The sequence below is a fragment of the Hemitrygon akajei genome, chromosome 2 (genome assembly GCF_048418815.1).
Source record: "Hemitrygon akajei chromosome 2, sHemAka1.3, whole genome shotgun sequence".
NCBI classification, from domain to species: Eukaryota; Metazoa; Chordata; class Chondrichthyes; order Myliobatiformes; family Dasyatidae; genus Hemitrygon; species Hemitrygon akajei.
Window position 1 is genome coordinate 29,305,273 of NC_133125.1, and position 21,194 is coordinate 29,326,466.

Consider the following 21,194-nt stretch of genomic DNA (forward strand, 5'->3'; position numbering starts at 1 on the left):
ATTTAGAAGGAACAGGCAATGAGAAAGGGGAAATGGTGTAGCACTAATAATGAGGATCAGTGTAGCAGTGAGAAATAGCCTTGTCTTAAATGATATAAAAATAACTTCAGTCTGAATAAAACAGAAATAGCAAAGAGCAAAAAAGGCCGTAGGAGTTGTTTGTAGGCTGCGGTATCAATCAGGAAATTAAAAGTGCCTGTAAGAGGGGCAATACATTTATTATGGAAGCCCTTTATAACTAATGTAAAATGAATGAAATAAAGCTTTCTGTTGGAAAAGAAAGTGGTGGATGAATTGTTTGAAAGTATGCACGATACTTCTCTGGATGAGTAAATTGAGGAACCTCTTCAGGAAGAGGCTAATTTGGATCCTACTTTGTCCAATGAGAAATGCTTAATTAATAATTGTCAAGTGGCTTTGGGAAAGAGTGGTCATAATAAGAATTTGACATTGAGTTTGAAAGTAAGTTTCTCTACTGAACAGCATCAAATTTAAGTTATTAAATCTAAACAAAGGAATCGATGAAAACTTGAGAGAGTTGGTTGTGGTTGGTGACAAAAATACATTGGAAGATGAACATGCAACAGCAACTTTTAAAGAAAATAAATAACTTGCAAAAATAAATCCTTGAGGACACAAATATCCTACAGGGAAATTTATTCAACCCTGGCTGGCTGGAGAAATTAAGGAAGAGGTTTACCAAGTTACCATAAATAGCAGTATGCTTGCTTCAACATTTTTGAAGTCAACAAAAACTAAGCAATTGATAAAGGTAGAGTGAGGCTGCACTGGTGTGAAATATGTCAGTGAGAGCTTTTAATGAGTATGTAAAAAGAAAAAGATGTCATAATAGGAAGTTTAAAAACAAAACAATTACTTTTTCTCCATCATCTTAGAAATATACAAGCCCGCCAGATATAATGGAGAATCATGGGTGCTGGTATAGCAAGAATGAAGAATTAAGTTTTGAGTATTTTTTTTAAAGTCATAGAAAAGTTAATCAGCTTACAATCAGTTAACAATGAGCAAGATATACATCTCAAAGTTTTGAAAACTGTGACTTTAGAGATAGTGAATGTTCTGGTTGTTATCTTCCAAAATCCTATAAATTCCTGTGGATGAGGAAAAAGCAAATGTGACCTCATTGTTCACAAAAGAAGAGAGACAAAGCAGGGAGCAACCAACCAGTTTTGGTGTTAGGGAAAATACTGGAATTTATTATAAAGGATGAGTAATGCTTCAGCTTGTAAAGAATAGTGAGATTGAACAAAGTCAAAATGGTGTTAAGAAAAGGAATTTGTTTTTTTACTACTGGACCTCTTTGAGACTGTCAACGATAGTAAACCAGTAAATATGGTGCATTTGAATTTTTTGATATCATTCTATAAAGTCCCATGCAAGAGGTTGAGCAATAAGGATAGATTATAAAGAACTGGAGATGGATTGGGAATTGGTTACCAGGCAGAAAGCTAAGAGTTGGAATAAATGATCAGGTTGGCAAACTGAATAATGGAGTATTGCTGGGGTCAGATATTCCTAATCTATATGAAGAATTTGTTGACGAGGGTAAAGCAGTGGATGTTGTCAAAATGGGCTTCAGTAAGGCCTTTGACAAGGTTCCACATGGAAGGTTAGTTAGGAAGGTTCAATCGTTAGGTATTAATATTGAAGTAGTAAAGTGGATTCAACAGTGGCTAGATGGGAGATGCCAGAGAGTAGTGGTGGATAACTGTTTGTCAGGTTGGAGGCTGGTGACTAGTGGTGTGCCTCAGGGATCTGTATTGGGTCCAATGTTGTTTGTCATATACATTAATGATCTGGATGATGGGGTGGTAAATTGGATTAGTAAGTATGCAGATGATACTAAGGTAGGTGGCGTTGTGGATAATGAAGTAGGTTTTCAAAGCTTGCAGAGAGATTTAGGCCAGTTAGAAGAGTGAGCTTGAGCGATTTCAGATGGAGTTTAATGCTGATAAGTGTGAGGTGCTACATTTTGGTAGGAATAATCCAAATAGGACATACATGGTAAACGGTAGAGCATTGAAGAATGCAGTAGAACAGAGTGATCTAGGAATAATGGTGCATAGTTCCCTGAAGGTGGAATTTCATGTGGATAGAGTGGTGAAGAAAGCTTTTGGTATGCTGACCTTTATAAATCAGAGCATTGAGTATAGGAGTTGGGATATAATGTTAAAATTGTACAAGGCATTGGTAAGGCCGAATTTGGAGTATTGTGTACAGTTCTGATCACTGAATTATAGGAAAGATATCAACAAACTAGAGAGAGTACACAGAAGATATACTAGAATGTCACCTGGGTTTCAGCACCTAAGTTACAGGGAAAGGTTGAACAAGTTAGGTTTTTATTCTTTGGAGCGTAGAAGGTTGAGGGGGGACTTGATAGAGGTATTTAAAATTATGAGGGGGATAGATCGAGTTGACGTGGATAGGCTTTTTCCATTGAGAGTAGGGGAGATTCAAACGAGGACATGATTTGAGAGTTGGGTCAAAAGTTTAAGGGTAACACGAGGGGGAATTTCTTTACTCAGAGAGTGATAGCTGTGTGGTAGCTTCCAGTAGAAGTGGTAGAGGCAAGTTCAATATTGTCATTTAAAGTAAAATTGAATAAGTATATGGATAGGAAAGGAATGAAGGGTTATGGGCTGAGTGCGGGCCAGTGGGACTAGGTGAGTGAAAGTGTTGGCACGGACTAGAATGGCCGAGATGGCCTGTTTCCGTGCTGTAATTGTTATATGATTATATAGAATTTGGCTGAGGAACTAAATGATTGCGAGTATGAAGGATGCAGTGAAGCTTCAGGGGTTGTGGACAAGCTGAGTTGAAGGTCAGAGCATAGTTAGTGAAATTGATTTGGAAAATGTATCTACTTTTATGTCTTAGGAAAGTGTAGTATTTGATTTTTAAAAAAGTGAGCGATTGCATAGTGTTGACATTAGAGCAGATCTAGGCTTGTATATGTAACTGTAAGTCAATGTGCAAATGCACCAAGAGATTAGGAGTAAAGAGTATGTTAATTTTTATAAGTAGATTTCAAGATAGGAGTAAAGAAGCCTTACTACAATTGAAAAGGGTTTTGTTGAGACAGCACCTGGAGTATTGTATACAAACTAAGTCAACTTAGTTATGAAATATGTGCAGTAAATGGCAAAGTGTTGAAAGCAAATACTTCAGTGTTGGCTGTCATCTTCCAAAGCTCTATAGATCCCTGTTGATTTGAGAGTGGCAGATACCACTCGCTGGTTAGGAAAGGAGGGGGAGAGCAGATAAGACTGCTTCTGGGAATGATGGATTTGCCTTCCGAGGAGAGTGTGTGGACTGGGACTGAATTCCCTGGAGTTCAGAAAAGTGAAAAGCGATCTCATCAAAACTTACAAATTTGTTGAAGAGCATGATGAACTAAATGCAGAGAGGATCTTTTTCCTGGCTAAGGAGTTAAGTCTGGGGGCATATTTTCAGGATCAGTGGTTGGTCATTTAGAACTATGACGAGGAGGAATTGCCTCACCCGGGGGATGGTAAGCTCAGGGCTCTGGAGGCTTATTTGATATGTTCATTCAAAACACTTATCATCAACGCATCAACATGTATCAACACACATGATTTCTGGGCATTAAGGAAATCAAACGTTATGGGGATAGCTCTGCTTGACAATCATATCTTGTGCAAGTTTCAAGGACTATCTGGCACATCACATGTCACATTACATAATATTGCTAACCATTCCATTAGTCTAGGCATTCAATGAACCTGAGCAGCCTAACTGGATATTAGAATCAATTAGAGATGAAGACACCTATGAGGTGCAAGACCTCACAAATTTGCTCAAATTTCCTTTATTTGAAAGAATGTAATGGGTGAAACAGCTTGTGCCTGTGTTTGACCCCTTTCCCTGTCTTGCTACTGCTATGAGGTGGGAGGTGTAAGAGTCAGGGATAGTTGTTGCCCAACAACCATTGGGTTTCTGGACTGGGATGGGTGGCTTCACTAGCCTCGGTATGAACTAACTCCACAGCCTGTACAATCATTTTCAGGGCTTCACCTTTGTTATGTATGTTTTTCATGGATCTTATCTTCCTGTGGGAGCCTGCAAGAAAATGAATCTTAAGGCTGTATATGACATACATACTTTGATAATAAATTTACTTTGAAGTGAATTGATGGTCATTGGAAAATCTGCACTTTCCTCCATGGTACATTATAAGAGTTTTGAGCTCAGTAGAAGCAGTCTCTACATTTTTGTATCAATCATTTCTTTTCACCCCTTTTAAGAATTCTGTGAGATTTGTTAAGAATGATCGTCCCTTTGAAAACCAACTCCTTATGTGCAATTTTATCCTTAGCTTCAGGCTAATGTTTTAACACTGCAGATTATAAACTGACTGGTATGTAATTATACAAATTAACTTACTCTTCCTTTTTAAAGATAGATATTAGGCTGCCTACTTCCTCATTCTTCAGTGCACATCCATTCATCAGTGGCATTCAATGCAAGACGATGACAATTTTCTTCCTCTATTTATCAATCTGGGATATATCCATTTGGTCAATGGCAATATGTCTTCTAGACGATTATCTATATAATTATGATATTGAAGATATGCCCTAAGAATGCTCAGTATCCTAAATAAATTCAGCTGGTTGCATTCTGCAGTAAATAATTGGTAAATTTGAGCATACGGGCTTAAGGAGGGCTCTCTGTGATTTTTATTACTGTAATAAAGGGACACAAGTTGCGTTGATATTGGAGAAGGAATGATAGAAGAACAATTCTGGGCAAATGGGATTAGTGTCAAATGGTCAGTCAGCATGAATATGATAGGCCAAACGGCCAAATACTTATTGTACAGCATAACATTTTACAATAAAGAAAGAAACTCAGTTAAATACAATAATAAAATGTGCTTTTGTTTCTTATTGAATAGGATTTGAAACCAGATTATGTTTCAAAAGCCGCACTTCAGGAAAACCTCAATTGTGAAAAAGTGTGTGAAAAGGTAAGACCTAAATAAATTTCCATATTGAGTTTATCCTTCCTTCTTGCCATTCATACTGCAATCAAATATTGAAGAAATTGCACCAAATTTAGAAATGGAAAAAATAAATCTTCACAAGCAACAGCTGGAGACTGTTTAAATTGAGAAATCTATCCTACAGATTAATGAAGAATAGTCTGACATTGTCATGCTCACACATCCATAGTTTGAAAACTATGTGTCAGACTCTTCTATCGTAGGCAGTACAGAGCCACCAGAGGGTAGCACAGTGGTATGTAGGTAGAAAGGAGAAGCTCTTGAAATTCTTACTGTTTACCACAGACCTCATAACATGTCATGGCATCAGGTCAGGTGTGGTCAGGACGCCCTCAGAGCAATGTTCTATATCCAGAAGTGTTCTTCTGATTCATCAGCAGCCTTCCTTTCATCAGAAAGATGGAGTGTGATGTTGGCTAATTATGCAATGTTCAATTCCACTGGTAACCTCTCAGCAAATAAAGCAGTTCATACAGACAGGCACCAAACTGTAGGCAGTGTTCAAGCATGGACTGAAAATTGCCAAGAAGCATTTGTCCCACAGTAGTGCTGACCACGTCCAACAAGACTCTTGTCTTTGCTGAGTCCCCCACTATCACTATCGTTATCTGGGTGGTTATCATTGACTAGTGACTAACTGGACTAATTAGATCAACAATGTTGCCACATGAATCTAGGAATTTTACTGTGAGTGATGCACCTCCAGATACCTCAAAGTCTTTCCACATGCAGAGCAAAAGTTACAAGCATGATGACGTACTCCCTCTTTCCAGAATGAATGCAGCTCCAGCAACTAGACAAGCTTGACTATATATGGCTAAATGCTAGTTTGATAACCATTTCTTCTCCATAAATACTCACTGTCAAACCACCAGTGCAAGTGGCCACAGTGTGTTATTTACAAAAAAAACATAGCAGTCACTTGTGTAGAATTCTCCAGCAGAAATTCCCAAGCTCACAATCTACCATAAAAGAGGACAAAGGAGCACCACCACCTGTGGCTTTCCCCAGCTACTCTCACTGTCCTGATTTAGTTGTAGAATACACCTTCTGGGGCAACTTGGACACGTCTTCAGTGATGAATCTGGGGACGTAGGATGTTTTGGGTCTTTAATCATCAGCCAACCTCACCTGGGTGACCCAGCCAGGGGTGATTAGCCCCCGACTTGTGTCCCAAGTGGCGCACTAATGCACTAATCACCCCTCCAGATCCATAGCCACCGTGAGGCCTTTTCAGCAGCCTCCAGAATGTTCTCGGTGGCTCTTCTGTACTGCAGTCCTTTGACTCCAAGGAGTTTAAGAGTCCGCTGTAATGAATGGCCAGCAAAGCCCTGGCACCCAACTTCGACTGGCTCACAGCGAGCTCTCCAGCCATTGCACCCAACTTCGACTGGCTCACAGCGAGCTCTCCAGCCATTGCTCCCAACTTCGACTGGCTCACAGCGAGCTCTCCAGCCATTGCTCCCAACTTCGACTGGCTCACAACGAGCTCTCCAGCCATTGCTCCCAACTTCGACTGGCTCACAGCGAGCTCTCCAGCCATTGCTCCCAACTTCGACTGGCTCACAGCGAGCTCTCCAGCCATTGCTCCAGCAAGATCTGTGTATTTAGCCCTCTTGCGCTCGTTGGCCTCTTCAATCTGGTCTTCCAGCAGGTAAGTTCCAGCAGGACCACTTGCTTTGTAGACTGAAATTAACACCGTGTCCGGGCTCCGGAGTGGCTGCGATGATCTCTGGGAACTGGAGCTGCCTCCCTAGGTTGACTTTGAGCTGCCGGTCTCGTACAGTGGCAGGAAGCCCTCCCGAGGAGCTAAGCCGAAGTTGAGCCTTCTCGCCTGCTCTAATAAAGGTGATGGACTGTTTTGGGAGTGTGCTGATTTTTGCTGTCTTGAATCGCTGTGCTGATTGCTTCCGCCATAGACCTTAGGACTTGGTCACGGCGCCAGTGGTATTGCCCTTCCCCCAACACCTTTGGGCAGCAACTGAGGATATGCTCCAAAGTGCCCCTCTTCTGGCACAGTTGGCATGCTGGAGTGTTTGGCATGCCCCCACCTGTGCAGGTTGGCTGGGCTTGGGAGAACATCATAGATTGCTTGGATGAGAAACTTGATGCACAATGGTTCGGCTCTCCGGAGCTCTGTCCAGATGAACTTGCGAGGTTCCGCATGCTCCCACCTAGTCCAGGCGCCTTGTTTGTACATGCTGACCATTTTGCTGTATCGTTCCTCCTCCACTTCTGCTCGTATCTCGTCCTGATTTAGAATTATATTGGCAGTCCTTCATCAATGATTCTAATCCTGAAATTCTCCACTCAACACCACTAAAGAGTACCTTTACCAGAAAGGCTGTTGTGGTCCAAGAATGCCAATGAGAGTAATCCTAATAAATGAATGAATTAAAGAAAACCTACTAGCTGTCAACTCCAAACATTTGTAAAATAATGTTAGTTCAGTGAGAAGTTCTCTGGCAGTAAGATGAAGCAGCAAATATCTGAGTAATTAATGCAATGAGGACATGTAGCTTGGGGTTTCACCCTTAAAAGGACTTTGGAAGTTAAGAATTAAATGTTGGAAGAGTAACATTTTTCTTGAGTTGTGTTCTTTCTGTACTGCCAAAGCAACTATGTTTCACCCTACCCTTTAAGTTGCTGATAGCTTTCTGTTTTCAGCTTTTCACAACTAAAATTGATGTGTAAATCTGTTAGTGATATTGCACCTTGAATGCACTTCAATCTTAAAACTAGTAGTGCAAACATTCAAGTTGAGTATAATCTGGTAAGGTCCTCAGGTGGCTGTAGAGACTGAAACAGGATACACTTATTTTTTTGCAGTATGGGCAAGAGTAATTGATAGCTGTGGTTAGTGGTTGAGTCTTTTGGTTGCTCAGTCTCCCCTTTCACAGTTACCTCTTTTTATCTACAGGACAGCAGGGTCATTCTCATGTAGCGCAGCTCCCTCTTGAATAGATCTCCAAGTGTACAATCATCCTTTGCTCAACTGATTATTATACTTCTTGCTCATGTCGTTTCACATTTGATTAATCAGAGGAAGTTCCGTTGACGAACAAGAGTTGACTATTAAGTTGGACAGCAACAGCATCTTGAAAATTTTATGCAGATAACAGTACAAGGTCCTTTGAGATTAGAAGGAAGAATGCTAATCCAAGGCAGAGAAAGATAAATTAGACTCTTGTTCAAAGAAGTGAATATAAGAAAGATCTAAGGAGTGGAGAATGGCAGTTTAGGAGGGAATTACAAATACCTGATTGCAAATAATAGATCAAGACAGTTCAAAGCAGTGTAAATGTCTATGGAGATGAGAGAAAATAAACATAGAGTAACATTTTAAATTTCTGAAAATTATGTAACATTACTGCTGTACATCCATACAGGAAGGGGTATTGAGTAAGCAGGATATGGAATGGGATGTCGTAAGTGGCTGTAATTTAAATTGTGTGAAATTTACTAAGTTGGAGAGGGCAGTACTACAACAAGTCTACATTGAAAGCAATATGTGAAGCTCTTAATGGTGTTCATGATTTGGTATGCAGAAGTACCTTGAATTTAGAGTTCAAACTCATAGGACTAGATGCTCCAATCCCTTTGATAAGCAGATCCTAACTCGAGTCATAACATAGAGATCTTGAGTTGGGGCATGGTGGGTGGCAGATGCTTCCCAGGAGCCATCAGGTGGGCACCCCTCCTTCGTAGATGCTGCGTCAATTAAAGCCCACTACATCTCCAGAGGACTCCACAGAGCGACCCAGCATTCCACCTGCACCCCCCTTCACATCTGGCTACCCATGGGCCATCTTAGGGCCCAGCTGCCATCACTCCTCTTCATCCATAACCAGCGGCTGTTTCACTTGGCTACCTCTGAGAGTTCTTTTATACTCGCCACTGGCCCTGGTCTCTGACTCCCAATCCCTTCAGCAATCTGACCATGGAAGTAGCCACAACTCTTCAGCAGCCAACCTCTACTGGGAAAATCTGCACCTTCCATCCACACTGCTTAGCAGCTGCGGCCAGCTCAGCGTATCTTACATGTGTTTGCTCATACACCTTGCAGACTACATCTTCCCAAGGCACTCTGAGCTCCGAGATTACTGCAGCCTTCAGAATGCTGGACCACAAGACCAAATCTGGTCTGAGGGTGGTAATGGCAACCTCCTGAGGAAATATTAGCCATTTATCAAGATTGACAGCTGTGTTCCAGTCACGAGCAGGCTCCAATATGCCTGAAACCAACTGTGTCACTGAGGGTGGTGCTGTCTGTCCTTGCTGGACAAAGGGGATGGTGGTTCAGTCATATGGAGCTTGGAGATGTATTCAGCCTTTGCTTCTCCACAATGAATGCCAAACATCTGAGGACCTGGTTGTGCTTCCATGTGCATGTATCTTCCTTGAGTGAGGATTACTTTGCAAGGTGAGAGGATATGTTTGAGCTTTGCTGTTTTTCCAGAGTGGACTGGCTGGGTCTTCACCGAGCCATTGGGTCAGATTTTTGGGAATTGAGAGATCATCAATAACATTAATTTTGACATGAAGGAGATATAAAATTGGAACAGTGAATTGAATTCAGCTTATTAGCCTGGATTCCATGCTCCCCAATCTTGTTGACCAACTCATGCACACCTTTATTGAACATCTTCAGAAAATCCAAATGTACCATTCCACCCATGACATGTCCAAAGAATTCCAATAGATTAGCTGAACACAATTTATCTTTTTTAAAAACCCATTGACTGCTCAGTCATTTTATTCTTTCCTGTACTCTTAAGTGGGTAATTTTTTATTTTCTCACTCCCTCTTTCCTATTTAGTTGGGGCACATTTGATAGACTTCATGAGAGAAAGACGAGATAATTTTGTGGTATCCTGGATCAGCTTTACAGGTGAAAATAGAATAAGAGAAGCATAGTAGCAAAAAAAATGATTGAAGGAGTAAATATGAAAAGACATCAGAGGTAAGCAATAGAGAAATAAACAATTGACAAAAAGTAAGAGAGGATCAGAACATGGGAAGAATAGTAGAAGAGATAAATTGAACAGCTATATATCCAGGTAATTCCATAAAAGTTGAAGAGAGATAACAAAGATACTTAGTTTCTTTAGACTTAAAAGTTCGAAGTAAATGTATTATTAAAGTATATAATTGTCACCATATGCAACCCTGAGATTAGTTTTCTTGTGGACATACACAGTAAATACATGAAATACAATAGAATCAATGAAAGACCATGCCCAACAGGACGAACAAACAGCCAATGTGCAGAAGATGACAAACTGGAAATACAGAACAGAAAATAATAATAACTAAATAAGCAATAAATATCAAACATGAGATGAAGAGTCTTTGAAAATGAGTTCATAGGTTGTGTGAACAGTGAAAATGAGTGAAGTTATTCCCTCTGGTTCAAGAGCCTGATTGTTTAGGGGTAACAACTGTTTCTAAACCTGGTGGTGAGTCCCGAGACTTCTGTACGTTCTTCCTGATGGGTGTTGCTTTCCTGTGAAAGCATTACCCGTGATGGACTGGGCTGTATCCACTACTTTTTATCAGAATTTCCGTTCAAGGGCATCGGTGTTTCCATATCAAGCTGTGATGCAATCAGTCAATATACTCTCCACCATACATCTATGGTTTGTCAAAGTTCTAGATGTCATGCCGAATCTCTGCAAACTCCTAAGGAAGTAGAGGTGCTGCCGTGCTTCCTTGGTCACTCCACTTATATGCTGAGCCCAGGACGGGTCCTCTGAAATAATAACACGAAAGGAAGTTAAAGTTGCTGACCCTCTCCATCTCTGATGCCCTGATGAGGATTAGCTCATGAGCCTCCAGTTTCCTCAACCTGAAGTTGATAACTACCTCCTTGGTCTTGCTGACATTGAGCGAGAGGCTGTTGTGGCACCACTCAGCCAGATTTTCAATCTCCCTCCTATATGCTGATTCATCAACATCTTTGATTCAGCCACCAATTGTGCTGTCAACATCAAATTTAAATATGGCATTGGAATCACAGGAAAGAGGTGCACTTTCTCTATTTTGGTCTGAGTGCAACGAGAGAACAACTGCATTGTGATAATGCAGCAAGGTGTGTTGTGACTTAATCTCAGTATACCGTACCATACTCAGAATACAATTTACTTATAATATCCTTTTACATAAAATTAACAGCCACCTCATTTGTTTTATATGAATATTTGTAGTGAATGCTGCGTCCGTCAGCTCTGATGCACTGATGTATTTTTTGATAAGTGCAAGTATAATAATAATTCAAAAGTTTCATTCATCTGAGCTTCTCCAAATTGTGGAATAAGTTCATTTCTTTCCACTGTCATATCCAATTAATTGAATATCAAATATTGTAATAGGATTGCTTGAAATCTAACTCAAACTAACTACATTGATCCCCATTTTCTGTACTTGTCATATCATTGTTTAATATTAAAACCTCTGTAGGTTTTATAGCTATTTCTGAACCAATAGCTACATTTAATGATAATTATTTATTGAAACAAATAAGTTAGTATTTCAGTTTTTGATCATCTCTAGTTGAAATCCCTCATAAAAACATATTTACTGAAATTATGCATAGTTACAACTTTGAAAATGTTTCATACAAGTAAGATGCATGAATTTATGCATTTTCGGTTTCTGCTGTCAACCTCGAGTGGCGCATGTAGAGATCATTGCTATGGGTACTCTGCAAGCACTCTACAGGTAGTCCCTGAGTTACGAACGTCCAACTTACGGACAACTCATACTTATGAACTGAAGAAGGAGAATGCCGTCTGCCATTTTAAGTTGTTGCCGTTGACACTGTGAGTGTTTAACTTTGTATTTGGCTTAAACTTTTCTTAGTAAATTCACCCTGACCCCCCCCCGTTCCAGTCGGCTGGTGGCTCAGTGAGATCTTGATTCAGTCCAGTGACTCCTGTACCATCCGTGCCGGGTTGATGTCGAGCTCACAACTTGACCTCGTTTTAAAAAAAACCACAGCCACCTCCACTTTAAATTCCCACGCGGAATATTGTGGAGGATCAAGTACCCAAACCCAGCACAGTCCCCACTTGTCCCATTTAACCTGTCTCAGTGCGGACCCGGGAATTCAGTGCGGTGGTCCTTAGGGCCCAGCGGACTTCGGAAGCTGGCAGTGCTCGAGACTTGCCGCCCGCAGTGTTTCTGTTCCATTGACGGGAAGCGATGGCAATTGAAAATAAAGTGGAAATAATAAAGCGTTTGGAAAGAGGTGAAACACCATTGGTCATTGGAAAATCGTTAGGCTACAGTTAGTCAACGATCGGAATAATTTTAAAGGATAACAGATAAAGTGAGAATAATGGAGCATGCGAAAGGCACTGCCCCAGTGAAAGCTACAATTATTACTAAGCAGCGCAGTGGTTTAATTATTGGAATACATATGTTTCTTAAGTGTTTGATATGCATAGAAAGGTAAAATATATACTATAGAATAGACAGAGTGGACAGCCAGTGCCTCTTCCCCAGGACACCACTGCTCAGTACAAGAGGATATGGCTTTAAGGTAAGGGGAAGGAAGTTCAAGGGGGATATTAGAGGAACGTTTTTCCACTCAGAGTGGTTGGTGTGTGGAATGCACTGCCTGAGTCAGTGGTGGAGGCAGACACACTAGTGAAGTTTAAGAGACTACTAGACAGGTATATGGAGGAATTTAAGGTGGGGGGTTATATGTGAGGCAGGGTTTGAGGGTCGGCACAGCATTGTGGGCTGAGGGGCCTGTAATGTGCTGTACTATTCTATGTTCTATATACTAAGACAAATGTTTGACTAACTGATGCTAAATAATACCGGATGTACTTGTTCCAACTTACGTACAAATCCGACTTAAAGATGGACTCAGGAACAGAACTCGTACGTAACCCGGGGTCTGCCTGCTTAAAAAGCAGGTATTCCTCATATGGTGGAAATTTGAGCCCGACCCATGCTAGTTCAAGTTTATTGTCATTCACACCATATACATGAATACAGTCAAATGAAATGACATTCCTCTGGGGTCAAGGTGCAATACACAGTCACACACATCTCACAGTACATATAGTGCATATAGCAGAAAATATACAGTTACAAATAAATTATTAGTAAAAAAGTAATGATATAGACGAAGTCCTTGAGTGTCATGGATGGTGCATGACCTGGAGCCATGTTTCTGTAAGAACAGTCCACAGCAGTGTTTCATCACACAGTGTAGTCACAGATGAAGGTAATCCAGTTTATCTCCCACTGATCAAACACTAGAGAGCGGTACTTTATGGAGGAGCCAGTCTCTAATTCAGCATGAAATCCAGCAGCACACAGCCAACTCCACCATCTCCTTCCTCAGCCGCAACAGGTGACTCTGAGGCATGAAATCTGCCTCATCCCTCTGGTGCTCCTCCCCCTTCCCCTTCTACCATGGTCTTCTATCCTCTTATCAGATTCCACCTCCTTCAGCTCTTTATCTCTTTAACCAATCAACTTCCACTTCCCAGCCCTATACATCACTATCTCCTTCCTCCTCCTCCCAGTTTCATGTTTCACTTGCCACCTTGTACTTATTGCTCTCCTTCCCCACCTTCTTGCTCTCCTTCCCCACCTTCTTGCTCTCCTTCCCCACCTTCTTGCTCTCCTTCCCCACCTTCTTGCTCTCCTTCCCCACCTTCTTGCTCTCCTTCCCCACCTTCTTGCTCTCCTTCCCCACCTTCTTGCTCTCCTTCCCCACCTTCTTGCTCTCCTTCCCCACCTTCTTGCTCTCCTTCCCCACCTTCTTGCTCTCCTTCCCCACCTTCTTGCTCTCCTTCCCCACCTTCTTGCTCTCCTTCCCCACCTTCTTGCTCTCCTTCCCCACCTTCTTGCTCTCCTTCCCCACCTTCTTGCTCTCCTTCCCCACCTTCTTGCTCTCCTTCCCCACCTTCTTGCTCTCCTTCCCCACCTTCTTGCTCTCCTTCCCCACCTTCTTGCTCTCCTTCCCCATCTTCTTACTCTGGCTTCTTCCTTTCCTTTCCAGTCCTGATGAAGGGTCTCGGCCCCACTGATGCTCCCTGGCCTCTGGGGTTCCTCCAGCTTTTTACTTTCGATTTCTAGCATCTGTCAGATATTCTTGGATTTGGAACTCTGGAACATGTTGGCACACAAACTACAGCTAGCCATTGTTTCCATGTGGAATGGTCTGCAAGCTATTGCCACAATTCAGTCTATTAATTCAGTGCCAAGACTGTCATGCTAAATCTCTGATCATTAACAAAGCGAGACACAAACCATCAGATCTATTACATCGTTTGTTTTCAGAATGTCCTCACTAAACTGGAGGTAGTGTCTTATAGGCATTGTTGGGAAAAATAGAAAAGTAATCGAAACCAGTTTCGGGCATTAAGCAAGTTAATAATAAGTGCCTGTAACGCCTTGATGGAATATTCAGCCCTAAATCAAATTTTACGTTTTTCTTATAGTCTGCTTCGTGGCACAGTTACATTGTCACACACATTTGATGATAATTTCTCTCAAGTGCTATTAATTTCTTTGAAATTACCAGTATAATAAGTTGTCACCAAGGAAATTCAAAGTTTATGACAGGCTGTCACATTTTTACAGGTGATAATTGTAGTGATGTTAATGGTTTAGTACCTAGGACTGATTTATTTTTATGTCATCTGGTCAGCAAAGTTCCATTTTGGATGCTAAATTTAGTAAGTGTTTCACCCTTTCAGAAGTGGTAAACAGCCCTAAAATGATCATAACCATAAATCAACAGTGCAATTCTGGCTAGCCAAGTTATCATTACGAGAGTCCCATCCCATCCTACTTCTTAAATACTCAACATGCTGGTTTATTTAGAACGACTGCAGATTGTTGACAATCAACATCTATTTCTTATTTATGAGGTTGAAATTTTTTTCATGGGGTTTAGGATTCCCTTAAGCATGAGGGCTTGTGCAGTATGAAACTTAACTGTAAATCTGTAATTAATTACAATAGCAATAGACCACAGTGTAACACACAATTCATGTACTATAGAAATAGCTTGATAATTATCATGAAAAAAATCTAATATATATACAGTTGGCCCTCCTTATTCGCGGGGGATTGGTTCCGGGATCCCCCGTGGACACCAAAAACGCGGATGCTCAAGTCCCTTATTTAACCTGTCCCGGGAGAGCTTGAGACAGCTGCTGCTGAATCCATAGTGTTTCTGTTCCGTTGACAGAAAACGATCATGATTGAAAATAAAGTGGAAATAATAAAGCAATCAGAAAGAGGTGAACCACCATCGGTGATTGGAAAAGTGTTAGTCGGTCAATGATCGGAACAATTTTAAAGGATAAAAGTGAGAATAATGAGCATGTGAAAGACCCTGCCCCGATGAAAGCTACAATTATTACTAAGCAACTCAATGGTTTAATTATTGAAATACATACTTTTCTTAAGTGTTTTATTTGCATAGAAAGGTAAAATATATACTATATACTAAGATAAACGTTTGGCTAATTGACGCTAAATAATACCGGATGTATCTGTTCCGACTTACTTATAATACCCAATACAAAGTAAATGCTATGTAAATAGTTGTTATACTGCATAGTTTAGGGAATAATGACAAGAAAAAAAAAGTCTGTATATGCTCAAGTAACAAGTGCTGGAGAGATAAATTCCGGGTTTTCCCAGTCCACAGGTGGTTGAATCCATGCATGCGGAACCCGCGGATAAGGAGGGCCAACTGTATTTACATTAGCTATGAATTCTGACAAGTTGGGGTAGTTATCTGTTTCTTAATATAGATATTTTCCTCAAGCACAATGATCCAGAAAGACTATTGATAGCACTGTAGTAAGCAATCATAAACAGGATGGAAGCTTTTTAAATTTAAACTCTATTTTTCAATGGAATATGTGTGTTTGACGTACACTAAAATACTGTTTTATCCTAAATCAAGTCTTGTCTGTGTACTATATTTATGAGAGTGACTTGATGTAAAATGACAGATTTATGGTAATATGTAATAAAGCAAAAATATAGTTTATTTTACACAACCCTTGTGTTTTGTAAGCTGTTACAATCACAGTAGCAATTTAATATATTCAGAAAAGTATCTTCTAGGATTATTTAGGCCATAAAGCATCCAGTGGTCGGTAACCAATCTTCTTAAGAGTTATGCTGTGGTTGCTCATCTTAGTAGTGATGTTATGTGCCATTTCAGTTTCCTACAGTGTGCTCCTGATTTTCTGCTTCAATTATTCCATTTCTTTTGTAATGAAATTTATTACAAGATATTTTCATGGTTCCCTATAACATTTGTTTTCCACTTAAGCATTTTCATTCGACTTCTCTTTGTTTTTTTCACCTTTCAGATCAGATTCTTGGATTTATTATTTTTGATTTAATAATTCCAATATTTTTTAAAAAGGAATAATCAATTTGTTCATTTACAGTTAATTGCTGTTGTAGAAATACAACAAACCTTGTTCTTTATTCTGGATTTTTGACTGATATACCATCTGTAATGTCCTTTGATTTTATCTAATTTTCTTGCTGATGTCTAATGAAGACAATCCATGTGTCTTCAATGCTCTGATACTCAATGAAGTGACCATTCTGCATTTCCAACTCTGGACAATGTCATTCAGTTAACTTCTTGATTTTTGGATCCAGTAAAGCATAGACAAAACAATATCTTCATCTGACATATGATTGTTCAAATGATGACAGTCACATTACCTCAAGCCAACAACATCACTTCTCTCCATTTTTTAATAGGGTCAAGTTAACACAATTACAAAGAATAGATGTTCTAATGAAAGAACATCAAAACTGAAATTTTTATTATCATTTTCAATATCCAATATCTACTATTTTACTATCATTTGGAGTCTCTAATACCTAGTATATCTGCAATATTCGAATTCTTGCAAGCTAAAGCATAGGAAGTTCAAAGTCAAAATATTTGGAGAAAATGAAGTTTGATGGGAATAAATAAGATACTCATTTTTTTTGTAATTTATTTTTTATTGAAGTTCATCATCAAACATTTCCATAAGATGTATTTCAGACATTGTGTATATATATATATATATATATAGATAAATAATATAATCGTATATATCACAAATCTCCACAAAGTATTTATCTGAGGTATGCACTTATAGAAAAGAGTGGAAAGAAAAAACAAGCAAAACGAAAGAACTATGTACAAGTAGAGAGTGATTTTTTTTTTACAACTGATTCATTGATATTTGAGAATAAAATCAGGCCTATGAGGCATTTTGTAGTTAAACCATTTTTCCCAGTATGAATCAAATTGTTCCAGCTTATGGTTAACAGATGCTGTTACCTTCTGCATTTTGTAAATGTCCATTGTAATTTCCATCCATGTATTTAAGATTGAGCTCTCGTGTGATAACCATTTCTAAGTAAGAGTCTTTTTACCAGCTCCAAACAATATATTCATTGAATATTTATCTCTTTTCAACCATTCTTGAGGTATATATCCAAAATACTCTCTAAGAGTATAACAGTTCTTTGCAACATTATGAAAGAAGGAACACTGTTCAGCTTTGAAATGCTTAAAGAGATACACTTATTAGAAAAACAAGATTTTTATCAGTATTTACAGATGCGACAATATGTTAATAAAATGCTTAAAAATGTAACCAAGGCAAATACATGCTTGATAGAGCTCTTTAGAAAAGCATATAATTCAGATAATGGTAGTAGAATCATTTCAAGCATGTATAAGGGGTTGTCAAATCTTAAAACACATTCGACTTCATACATTAAAACAAAATGGGAGAAGGAAGGAGGGATAATTATATCTGAGGAAGAATGGACAACAATATGGAGATATCAATGGAAGTGTACCAGTTCACAGAAATGGAGGGAGTTTGGATGGGAAAAACTTGATAAGATATTTTATTACACCCTCTCAGAAATCCCATTATGATAGTAACCTCCCTGTTTGCTGGAGAAATTGTGGAAATCAAAATGCAAATCATTATCATATTTTTTGGGACTGCCCTGTTATCAAAAACTATTGGATGGGAATACACATTGCCCTACAAGACATCTTTAAATGTGAAATACCCTCAAAGAGATAATTCAGTATGTTTTCCCAACTTTAATATTTTCCTGATATACTTCTGTCAATATTTGAAACAGTAAATGTGCTGCATCATATTCTATTTAACAGCACAACTGCATAGAAGTTTGTAATGAAAAGGGTGACACAAAGTATGTATGACATTATGTAGCACCTTTAATATGGTAAAAAAAATTAAAGAGCATTAATCAAACAAAACTTCACAGATACATTCCAATACATGATGAAAAGAAGTTTTGAAGAGCAACAGAAAATGGTGTAAATGATACAGTATAAAGTGTTTATGAAAGACATTCTTCAGCAGTGAAGCAAAGACTACTTGGTGGATTTATTAAACTTGAAAGGATTTGAAAACAAGAATGAAGAAGGATAAAGTCATGGGTTTGCTTAATCAGGAATCATTGCAGGTCAGCAAGTACAGGGTGAGCCTTTTAATGCAAGTTATGACATGCACAACTGTGTCATATTTCCCCACATTTACAGAGAACAGAACAGAGGAGGTTCCTCAGAAGTTTATTGGAATAGTTGTCTAAAATTTTTATTAATACTAGTTGATCTACAGTGGCATTCCACATGGGGGGGGGGGGGGGGTCAGGATGTGGCCATTCCTTTATGCATCTTAACAATGGGCAGACCCAAAGGCTTCTCAATTTACTGAATGGACCGAACTGCTGATTTGGAAAAGGCAAAGGGTGGAGATGTGTATTTCATGATAAACCCTCGGTGGTACTACGCTGGGCCAATGTACCCCTGCTCTACTTGCTTTACACTTCTGACTGTGTGGCTAAGCGCAGGTCCAGTGGCAAGTTTGCTGACAGCAAAGCTGAATCAAAGGTGGTGATGAATCAGCATATAGGAGGGAGATTGAACATCTGGCTGAGTGGTGCCATAACAACAGCCTCGTACTCAATGTCAGCAAGACTAAAGAGCGGATTATTCATGAGAAGGAAACCAGAGGTCCGTGAGCCAGTCCTCATCAAAGATGGAGACGGTCAGTAATTTTAAATTCAATTCAAGTCAAGTCAAGTCAACTTTTATTATCATTTCAACCATAACTGCTGGTACAGTGCATAGTAAAAAATGAGACAATATTTTTCAGGACCATGGTGTTACATGACACAGTACAAAAAACTAGTCTGAACTACATAATAAAAAAAAACAGAGAAAGCTACACTAGACTACAGACCTACACTGGACTGCATAAAGTGCATAAAAACAGTGCAGGCATTAGAATAAATAATAAACAGGACAGTAGGGCAAGGTGTCAGTCCAGGCTTCAGGTTTTGAGGAGTCTGATAGCTTGGGGGAAGAAACTGTTACATATTCCCCTGTGTTACTAGTTGAGAGGACCCTATCCTGGGTCCAGCACGTAACCGTAATTATGAAGAAAGTGTGGCAGTGCCTTTACTTCCTTCAGAGCTTGTAAAGATTTGATATAACATCTAAAACTCTGACAAACTTCCATAGATGCATAGTGGAGAGTATATTGATTGGCTGCGTCACAGTATGGAAACACCAATGCGCTTGAAAGGAAAAGCCTACAAAAAGTAGTGGATATGACCCAGTCCATCACATGTAAAGTTCTTCCCACCATTGAGCACGTCTGCATGAAACGTTGTTGCGTGAAAACAGCACTCATCATCAGGGACCCAGATCACCCAGGACAAGCTCCCTTCTCACCTCTGCCATCAGGAAGAAGGTACGGGAGTCTCAGGACTCACACCACCAGGTTCGGAAACAGTTATTACCCCTCAACCATTAGGCTCTTAAACCAAAGGGGGTAACTTCATTCAACTTCACTTGTCCCATCACTGAAATGTTCCCAGAACCTATTAACTCACTTTCAAGGACTCCTCATCTCATGTTCTTGATGTTTATTGCTTAGTGTTATTATTATTTATTTCTGTATTTGCACAGTTTGTTGTCTTTTGCATACAGGTTGAACACCCAAGTTAATGAAGTCTTTCATTGATTTTGTTATGGTTATTCTATTATTGAGCATGCCCACAAGAAAATGAATCTCAGGGTTGTATATGGTGGCATAATTATACTTCGATAATAAATTTTCTTTGAAGTTTGTGTTTTGAAATTTACTTGAATGGGATCACCAAGCAAAAAGATAAGTGAAAGTAGCTTGTGTTTTTTTTTATTTTAATTGATTATTTTAATTTGTATTAGTTGCATTTTTAAGAATTGTTTTCTCGTGTTTTATAATATTTTTAAAATTTATATTTTTAAATAATTTAAATCTTTCTCAGCTATTTTTGGATGCCTCTGAGTTTTCAGGCCATTGTACATACTCTGGAGATAGGACCAATCATTGTTTGTTCAGTGCTCCATTCCATGATACAGCTACAGTAGGACATTTCCAGCTCAGTTTATTTTTCCAGATGCCAGCAGCAAAAAGGAGCCAAGGTGGTGGGTTGGGGGTTCCCTGATCATGGATACTCCATTCCTGTGATAAGTTTATTTGCAAGAATAGGGTGGAGCGAGGTAGTGAGACTGAGGCATAGACCATGCTGACCATGATACTCTCTGTTCATGTTTCTAGAGGAGTATTATTGACTCTTGAGTTTTATTTGCTGAATTGCTTATGTTTAAGCATTTAGTTTCTTTTTTGCCAACACATCTACTTAATATATCATATTTAATCCCTGAAAGTGAGTGTCCCAAAATCCCTTTGATCTTCTACAGCACTGATCCTGTCTGCCTTCAAATATAATTGCTGTTTTTTTTTTAACCAATTGTAATAAGAGGGTTAAAAACAGATCTTTTTCCATGGAATAGAGTAGTCCGTTCACAGTACTCATAGTTAGAAAGATAAGTACAGCATAAGGTCTTGATTCATCCATGAGGCTTTGGAGTATACTGATATAAGCAGTTATGGGAATGTGATAACTTGGTTTCTTTCTCAAGGATAATCATTTCAATGGTAAAGTCTTGACTGATAAGATTTTACACAACAAGCGAGACTAGTTCAGTGGGAATACAAAATCCTCCTTATACATCTATTGTTAAGGAATAATTAATTTTAGAATT

The 21,194-nt window shown here is 39.3% G+C and overlaps 1 protein-coding gene across 4 annotated transcripts in view; it reads left to right on the plus strand.

Annotated features, from left to right (window-relative positions):
• srfbp1 (serum response factor binding protein 1) overlaps nucleotides 1-21,194 on the plus strand; it is a 191,250-nt gene that overhangs the window by 136,210 nt on the left and 33,846 nt on the right. For 3 of the 4 annotated variants that reach the window (XM_073069255.1, XM_073069286.1, XM_073069275.1), the window contains one exon: nucleotides 4,943-5,014. The exons of the other annotated variant lie outside the window; for it this stretch is intronic. In XM_073069255.1, coding sequence (XP_072925356.1) covers nucleotides 4,943-5,014 — 72 coding nt within the window. The remainder of the gene's footprint in view (nucleotides 1-4,942; nucleotides 5,015-21,194) is intronic. 4 annotated transcript variants of the gene reach the window in all.